Source organism: Chenopodium album, chromosome 6 (genome assembly GCF_948465745.1).
Source record: "Chenopodium album chromosome 6, dcCheAlbu1.1, whole genome shotgun sequence".
Lineage (NCBI taxonomy): Eukaryota > Viridiplantae > Streptophyta > Magnoliopsida > Caryophyllales > Amaranthaceae > Chenopodium > Chenopodium album.
In genome coordinates, this window is record NC_137839.1 from 15630686 (window position 1) to 15640170 (window position 9485).

General features: G+C 35.3%; 1 protein-coding gene across 1 annotated transcript; it reads left to right on the top strand.

The window, feature by feature from the left end:
• Positions 1-310: 310 nt before the first annotated feature.
• Positions 311-7711, top strand: LOC145635909 (uncharacterized). Its single transcript, XM_081687284.1, has 6 exons — positions 311-641; positions 1001-1065; positions 1630-2308; positions 6690-6782; positions 6909-6970; positions 7439-7711. Exons 1-6 carry the CDS (start codon positions 378-380, stop codon positions 7542-7544), a joined length of 1269 nt encoding a protein of 422 aa, XP_081543410.1. The 5' UTR covers positions 311-377; the 3' UTR covers positions 7545-7711.
• Positions 7712-9485: the final 1774 nt, after the last annotated feature.

Below are 9485 nucleotides of genomic sequence, written 5' to 3' on the forward strand. Positions count from 1 at the left end.
CATGGTTGCTAGCAATTTGTCGTTCGTTCTTTCATCCATACTTGAAGAGTCATGCAATTTTAGCGAATTTTGATTATAATCCGCTTATCAAATGTTTCCTAAAATTTAAGAAAATAGAACATGAGTAATAACTAATAAGTTTCTCAATTATTTCCAAAACGAAGGGGGTGATTCATACTCCTTCCGTCCCTTAATTAGATTCGTACTTCTCTTCAGTAGAAATAGAAGTAGGAATCTAATTAAGGATTGGACGGAGTAAAAAACAATTTTAAAAATTAAAAATCGGACACTAGCACTGAAGAAACACTCTAAAACCCTAACTACTAGAACCTTCGTAACCCCCTCTATCTCTTTCCTCGAGCGTAGCCTTAACCTACATGCAGGATTGTGAGAGGAACAACAAGAAGAGCAGAGGAGAAGCCGCACCTCCCTTTTCCACTCTCTTCACCTCTTTCAAGCCTCGTCAGGTTATCCTCAATTCAATGTCTAACATCAAGCTCGATCATAAAAATGTCGCTAAATCCCTGATTTCACTAACTCCTGAACAGAGGAAACTTCTTCTTCAATCCATTTGTCAATTCTTAGAACTTAATGGCTTCTCCAAATCTCTTAAGAAGTTCCACAAAGAGGCTGATGTTGAGGTTCGGTTAATTTTTCAGTTTTTGTTGAATTTTTGAAGTTTAATTTGTAATGGGTTTTGTTCAATTTTTTTCTTTAATTATATATATATATATATATATATATATATATATATATATATATATATATATATATATTGATTTTGGGGTTTTTTGGAGTTTAATTTGTAATGGGGTTTGTTCAAAATTTGTCTTTAATTTGCAAATTTGATTGTTGGGTTTTTTTTGAGCTGAATTTGTAATGGGGGTTTGTTCATATTTTTGTCTTGAATTTGCAAATTTGATTTTGGGTTTTTTAAAAGCTTAATTTGTAATGGGATTTGCTCAGTTTTTGTCCCTGATTTGTGATTACGAATTTGCAGAAGGAGAGTTGGAAAAGCTGTTTGCTCAATTTGGAAGAGATGTGTTACCAGTTTTTAAAGTTGAGGTAGGTTGAAAGTTGCTTATTTATGTGGAATACTGCTACAGTTTTTAAGTTGTAGCTCATTTCATGTATAATGATTTATAAATTGATTAATGTTGTCCTAGATTGCTGATCCTGGAATTGTTTCGAAATGTTATTGGTTGCTGTTAATATTTGGAAATTAATTGTTGGTGTTAAAGGTATTTATGTTATAGTATGTTTGTTTATTTGTGTGTTCTGTTCTTTACAAGTCGAATTTCTTGTGTTGGCTGGTAAATTTATGTGCCTTTTGGTGTGGCCTTGTATGATCAACGGTCATCGTTGGATTTCCATAGCCTCTTGGATAAAATATGTTGTTGGTGGTGTTTGTTGATTATTTTGGTTGTAGAGTGGTAGGATTGATCATGCTTTTGTCACCTTCAAGGGTCTGTGTTAGTACTGTGTTTCCTGCTCTTGTATTGTGGTTGTTTAGGTAGTTTACTCGGGTCAAGATTCTGTGTTGTCTGGTCTTAATAATATGTACATTTAGTTGGTTACTTGGGTCAAGAGTCTGTGTCCTAATGCTACTTGTGTTTCCACTGTGCACAGCGATGATGCTAAAGTTAGTGATTGTGCCACCATTGAGAAAACTACTGACCAAAAGGATGGAAGTTTAAATGGTGTTGCATCTTTGGAAAAGGAAAATGGAGGTGATGAAGGCCGTGTTGATGATGTTGGTGTAAACCAAAAGAAGAAAAAGAAAAGCAAAAGTGCTAGTGATTCTTCTGCTCAAATTGCTGAGGAAACTCACCCAAAACCCTCAGAAAACCCTGACGATGTTTCTTTGAGTGTGCCAAACAAATTTGAAAAGAAATCAAAGGACAAGAAGAAGCGTAAGGAAGAATCTCTGGAGGAAAAGAAAGAGGACAAAGAAACATTAGAAAAATCTGATGTTACACAAGAAAAGAAGAAAGAGAAGTCCAAAAATAAGAAAAAGAAAGAAAATACTTTGATTCCCAATGGTTCATCTGTAGAGACTACAGAGGTTGATAAAGAGAAAAAAAGTTCAAAAAAGAGAAAGAAGTCCTCATCAGATGAAAATGAGACTGACTTTGCTGAAAAGGCAGTACTTGATGACTCTAAGCGTAGGAAGATAGAGGATCTAGATCAATCAAATGGAACCATTCTTCCAAAAACACCTAATGGATCTGCCAATAGAGTCTTGGAAGACGGTGAAAAAGAGTCCCATAAAAAGGATAAAACAAGGCAGCTTAATGGTTCAGTTGAGGTATGCATTCGCAACATAGTGCTTTCTTTGGCATTGGTCTGAATTCTTGATCTTAATTCATTCATATATGGTTAAAATGTCATAACTGTCTATTACATGTGACCCTGACTGCTTGAGCTGAGGAGACTTGACAGCTTGACATTCTTGTTATACCGTGCTATATTGTTCTTGGAAATGCTTAGAATTGTAAGCTAGCATTTTCGCGAGTTACACTACAATATAATGTGTATGCTGTGTGGAATAGCAAATAATTGACACTGCCTTTTTTGTAAATAATATTTCTCAAAATTACCAAATTCTAGTTGGATAATAGTTTATCATGGGAATGGCATGTTGTAATTTTAGATCATGTCCAACACCATTTCCAAAACAAACCTAAAAAATCTTGACATGACAAGACAAGAGGCTTAAAGATTGCAGTATTGCCTGCTTCCTTTTCACTTTTCTCGTACTAGGGAAAGTAGTCCCTTGAGAATATGTGAAATTATATCTTTGATCTTTTGCCTAGAATATGATCTAAATGTAAAATTACGGTGAGGGATAGGGCAATATTCCCTCCGTTTTTGAATACTTGCTCTATTTCTCTTTGCGGCTTTGCACGGAGTTTTAGGAGAAATTGGAGAAAGTAATAAAATGTGGAGGTAGTGGGGGTGGGGGAACAATAAAAAAATTGTAAAAAGCAAAAGTAGTTGAGAGAATTGGAGGAGAGAAAATATGAAATTAATAAAATGTGATTTATGTTTGGTCCACTAGGTGAGACTAATGAATTAAATATTGTAAAAGATTTCTAAATGAAAATGGAGCAAGTATTTTAAAATGACCGAAAAAAGAAAGTGGAGCAAGTATTTAAAAGTGGAAGGAGTATGAGGTATGATCTTAATGTTGTCAAGAATAGTGTTAGGTGCAACTGATTGAAGTACGAGGAGATACTCACATTTGTGATTGTGCTTTGGTGGAAGATGCGTAATGCACTTGACTTTATTGCACAATTAACTAGTTAGGGATTAATGTTAAATTACCTTCCTATCTTCGTGTTGCTCACCTGTGTCCTAGGTTCCTACACCTTTCTTTTTCGAGAACGTAATTTGTGTTCCTTGGTTTGAGGAAAAAAGTCTTTGGAATGTGTAGCTATTTAATTGATGGTTGTAATCTCTATTTTAAGAGAAAGTTATTAAAGTTTTGTTCAGACACGAGACACTCAATTAGACCTGGCAAACAGGTCATTCAGGTCGGGTTCGGGTCGGGTCAATTCAGGTCGGGGCAAGTTCGGGTCAGCAAATGTTCGGGTTGGGTTCGAGTCGAGTCGGGTTTCGGGTCAAAATCGGGTCAGCACTTCGGGTCAAGTTCTGGTCGGGTCAATTTTTAAGATCAATTTTCAGGTCAATTTCGGGTCGGATCAAGTCAATTCGGGTCAGATCAATCAGGTTGAGTCAAGTTTGTCTCAGGTCACCAAAATAAATTCACTTAAAAAAATAGTTGGAAAAATAAAGTAAAATCGTTTAAGGAAATAAAGAAGCCCTAAACTAAGTAATTCACTATTTCACCCTATTCACTTGGGATTCGGGTCAATTTGGGTCGGGTCACTACGGGTCGGGTCGATTCGGGTCAATCAATTTGGGTTAAAATCGGGTCGGGTCACTTTGGGTTTCGGGTCATTTCGGGTCGGGTCAAGTTCGGGTTTCGGGTCAATTTCGAGTCAGGTCATTCGGGTCGGGTCACTTCGGGTCATCGGTTCATGTTCGGGTCAACTCTATTTCGGGTCGGGTTAGTTCGGGTTCGGGTCATTTTTAGGTCAATGATTTCGGGTCAACTTTCGGGTTACGGGTTGGGTCATTCGGGTTGGCTCAGGATTGCCAGGTCTACACTCAATCAATTAAAGTCTTAATCACATAAGTGGGGTCGGCCACATAAACTAAAAGATATAGTCATCCACAAAAATCTTATGGCAGCCTTGGTCTTATGCCATCCACATAAACCAAAAGTGATTATTATGTACTATAGAGTATAGAGTAACACTGGTCTTATTCAGCCTTATAGAATTTCCCCTTCAATTGTAAAGGAATGTTTCGGTCACATAACACTTTCGTGGATGCTCTCCATTTAATCTGCCCCGACTTAATTCTGTGGGCCATGTCTTGATTCTTGTCACCATGATATTTAAAACATTCACCCATGGTCAAATCCTTAATGAATCACTAAAGACTTTAGACACCCCTTCTATGAGTGTTATATTGCTGCATTTTGTGCTTGCAAAGGAAATGCTTACTTAATAAGGTACCAGAAGCGACTAAATGAAGTTTCCCATGTTTCCATCGTTCTAATGGTAAAGAACTTAAGAGATATATGAACTATTGCTCTCCTTTTGCGGTCACTGATTTTTTACCAGCCAGCGCACGTACTTAAACATGATTGGATGAATATACCCTTGTGGAAATTCCATGTTTTTCTTCTCTCTAATTCAGCCTAACATTCTCTCCTCTCAACAAACCACTACTGACTAAGGGCAAGGTCATCACCAGAGTTAAAATCAAATTTTTTTCATTTTTGGGTTGAAGCCAAACGCCTAATTTTTTTTTTTTTTCATAATTATATGGAAAAAAGCCTAGAATTTTCGAAAATCTAGAGGATATTCGAAAATTCTACGCGTTTCTCCCTTGGAATTTTCGGCGCTTCTTTTCCAGTTTTTTTTTATGATTTTTGTTTTTATCATAAATTTTGATTCTTAACTCGGATTAAGGAAAATAATGTATCGTTGGAAAGCTTTAACAGTCTACTTTTCAATTAATTGAAATAAGGTTGATATCATTTCTAGATATTAAAATATGGCTGAAATATTAAACTCGGTTCAAAACCAACATATTTCAACCTTATTTTAAGTTTATAAATGATGTTGAATTGATTCTTATTGGGTTGGAAAGTAGACTTCTAGAGCTTTCCAACGATATGTTATTTGTTTCAATCCGATTTTGAGATCAAAGTTATGATAAAAACTGGATAAGAAACGCTTAAACGCCTAGAATTTCGAATCTCCTTTTCCTGAATAATCTCAAACAAATAAGGCATTTGGCCTCCACCTGAAAGAAAAACTAGAGCTTTAACTTCGGCGATACCTTGCATGCGGTTGGTGGCGGTTTGTTAGGAGGAGAGTATGTTAGATTGAGTTAGAGGGAAGAAAAATATGGAATACACGCGAGGGTATGTTCGTTTATTCATGTTTAAGTGTGGGCGTTACCTCGTAAAATGAGGGCGTTGTTTAACAACCCCCGTGTTTTATTTTGAGGTTTTTTGCTCTTTTTGAAAACATTTTTATTTTTCTTTGTTGGGTAGTGTTTGTTATATAAGTTGCTATTGGTGGTCGGTGGTGAGGCAAAGATAATTTTGGGAGGGTGATGTCGAAGATGGATTGCAACTTGCACGTGGGGTGGGGGGGGGGGGTGGGTGGGTGGGTTGTGGTGAAGGGAATTTTTTTATTTACTCCCCTTATTCTTTTTAATTCACATAATGAGATGTCTATTAATTTTTCTTTTAGATGTCATCATTTGATCATTTCCTGGGTTGGTTTGATGGTGATGGTTCAAGTTTCACAAGGTTGTAGGCTCAAGCATCAACATATGTTTGTTTTACTGTAGGAAAATTTGTCAGTGACAACCTTTTAAAATACCATTTTTTGTGTAAGACAACCTTTTAAAATTATTTTGACAAAGTGAACCCTTACTTTAAAAATTCTTGTTAGGAACAACCATGCTCTACTTTCAGGCATTGACCGTGTCTTTTTCGACGTTGACTCCCATGTGCCTTGCACGTGACCCTTATTTCTCCTAATTGCACCCCTTTTCCCTCAAATTTTTTTCACTTAAAAATCACCCTTTGTGTGTGTGTGTGTGTGTGTGTGTGTGTGTGTTATTCTGTAATTAATTTTTCCTTTATTTATATGTACTGTCTGTTTGTGTGTGTTTGGTTGTTGGGGGGGGGGGGGGGGGCTGGTACTTTTTGCTGTGTTAGAATGAAAACAAGTTACTCTTCCAAAAAAAAAAAAATTAAAAGAAAAGAAATGAAGTTACTGAATAGTTCATGATTTTGCCATTCTAATAGGTTTGATCTATATTGGGATAAGGCTGCTTCTATTTTAAATCTCTTGGACTTCATCTCAATGGGACTTATGCTGGTGGTTCCGTGGTTGTTTATTTACATTAACTTTCACCAGGATTGTGAATTTTGTGATTTATATTTTACTCCCTCCCCTCTTGGTCTTTCTATATATATCATCAGTTCTTCACTTTATCTGTGCATAGAAGAATGGATGTGCATGGTCGCTGTAATTCTACCACATCAAATGTTGTATGATTGAAACTAAAACTGATGGTTAAAGCTTATTTTGCAGCCAAGAACTTCTGCAAATGCATTCCGGAGGGTTAAAGAGGAGGAGGTGGAATTTGTAGATGAAAGGCTTCAAGATAATTCTTATTGGGCAAAGGTCTGGTGATACAGAATTGTTCTTTTAATCTTCTTTATCTCGTATTTTAATTTGGACCATTTAGAGTATGTGATTCTTACAAAGTATCTGTAGTGTGTCTAAAAACCTTCCCCATGTTGTTTACAGGATGGTGCAGATAGTGGCTACGGTGCTAAAGCACAGGAGGTTTTGGGGCAAGTTAGAGGAAGGTAAATCCCCCACTCTGCTTTTCTATATACATGGAAATGCTCTATTTACCTTATAGGTTCATACTATTAAGGGTTATATGCATTATGCTGGCGTCATATTTCAACTGCTATAAAAAGTATAATGAATATCATTAAGAGAGCCACTCCTCCCCTCTTTACTTCTGTTGCTTTTTAGTTATGAGAATATTGATTTGTAAATGCCCCTGTTTAACTGTTTTCCATTCAAGCTAAGTCATTGAGTGAGTATCGACTTGTTTGAGAATTAAGTCCAATACTCTCTTGCTGGGGTTTTGTGAATAGCTTGCAGCCAAACAGTTTTAGGGTGCGTTTGCTTCACCTGAACTTTTCAGAACTTAAGACCTGATAATCACCTTATTTATACCTGATTGTTGACTGAAAGAATTTTTTTTGAACATTATGATTATGTTTTACTGTTTATATTTATTTCGTTCCCTATATTCTTGATAGGGATTTTCGCCATGAGAAAACCAAGAAAAAACGTGGAAGCTACAGAGGAGGGCACATTGATCTGCAATCTCATTCAGTTAAGTTCAATTATGATGATGAAGAATGACACTCGCCTCAATGTTCTTGAGTCTGGACTAACATCTGGGCAAATTTTTGGTCGAACATTTACTTATTATTAATTTTCATATATTGTATAACAATTAAGGATTATTTGTTGATTAAAATGGCAATTGGCATGATATAATTGATATATATATATATCTGTTTCCTACAGCTTATAGCTCTCTTTTATGTTCTCTTACATCTTCATATATCTCTTCAAATGGATTTGTGCTGCTTTTCCTATTCAAATCACCCATTGCAATTTCAAACTGTATACAGAATTGAATGACTCAATTTGTCTAGAAGCAAGTTTGGCTTGAATCTACCTAAAAAAATTAATGCGACCAATAAAATGCAAGAAAAAGTTGTCTTATTGTTCTCTCCCCTATTGCCTTGCTCACCACCACTGCCTCCCCTATAGCATTGGCCACCAGCCAAAAACAGCCCACGGACACTAGATACCACCACCACCCTTAGCCAGATAGCCATCTTGTCCTATCTTTCCTTCTCTCTCAAACGGTGAAACGGGACCACGCTGCTTTCCTTGTCTCTCCTGCCCAAGTTTCACAACACTTGCGCATGATGGTTGTTGAATTTGAGCAACAATTGTGCTAATTTGAGGCACAATACTGGCATTAAAGTATTTGATTTTTGACTCAATTGGTACGTAAAAATGGTGGTGGTAACTGGTAAGGGTGTTTTTGAGTTTTTGATTTATTTGTAAGCATGGTAAATTGGTGGTTATGGTGGAAGATGAATGATGACAATGAGTAAGAGTGGTAGGAGAGGGGGCAAGTTTGATCCATTCCTATATTAATGAAGTAAATTGATTTATGAATAGTTAGCATTAACCATAATTTGGTATTGAAAAAGAATTATGGTTTGGTACCAATCTAGACTTGGAACTAATTAAATGGCAATAATAATATACTTTGTGTTTTTTACTTGATTTATACAATGTGCACCATATTCCCCATCAATTACATTTTATAATTTATACTTTAAGAAAACTATAGTTATAAATCTTGTTAAATTCGTTTCAATGCATGTGTAAATGTGTAATATATATAAATGCGTATTAAGATATTATTAGTAATTGATTTTTGCATTGACAAACATAAAATACAGCAATGTAATCAGTAAAAAAAAAAAGAAATTGAGAATTTATTTTTGATGTTGATCTAAACCAAACTACTCGTAGCTATTAAAAGATATAGCTTTGTAAGCCAAAAAAAAAAAAAAAAAAAAAAAAAAAATTATCTTGTGTGCGGCCGGTCATATCGTGTGGCCACTTAAAGTAACCTCTAAACATTGATTAAGTAATTCATGTAATACTAACCAAGTAACCCCTAGAGCAATGACTGAGTAACTCTATAACAATGACGAGGTAACCCCTTTAACACTGACCAAATAACCCCCATTATACTAGTGAAGTAACCCTTAAAGTGGCTGGCCATACAGTGTAGCCAGCTACATAAAAGACTTTGTGAAAATATATATATATATATATAGAGGTTAGTAAAATATTAGGTGATGTGACAATTGTGAAAATATATATATATATATATATATATATATATATATATATATAGGTTAGTAAAATATTAGGTGATGTGACAATTGGTTGAACTAGGTGATGGTAGTTCTCTCTATTTTCTCTTTTAATTTTAATTGGACAATGGGATGTTTTGATTTCCTCCCCTTTTTTCATCTTTCTCTCTCCATTCAGTCTTCTCTTTAATGATCCTCTTTAGCCATTAAATTACTTTTATCTCCTCTTTTTTTAAAAGTGAGGTTGGAAGATGCTTTGTTTATTTATTAAGCCAAGTTTAGTTTAAATGGTTGAAAATAAGAGTTGATATTTACAAAGGTTTTTTTTTTTTTTTTTACAATATTTATGATGCTTGATAAATATTGTTGTTATTGTTGTACCAACTTGATAAAT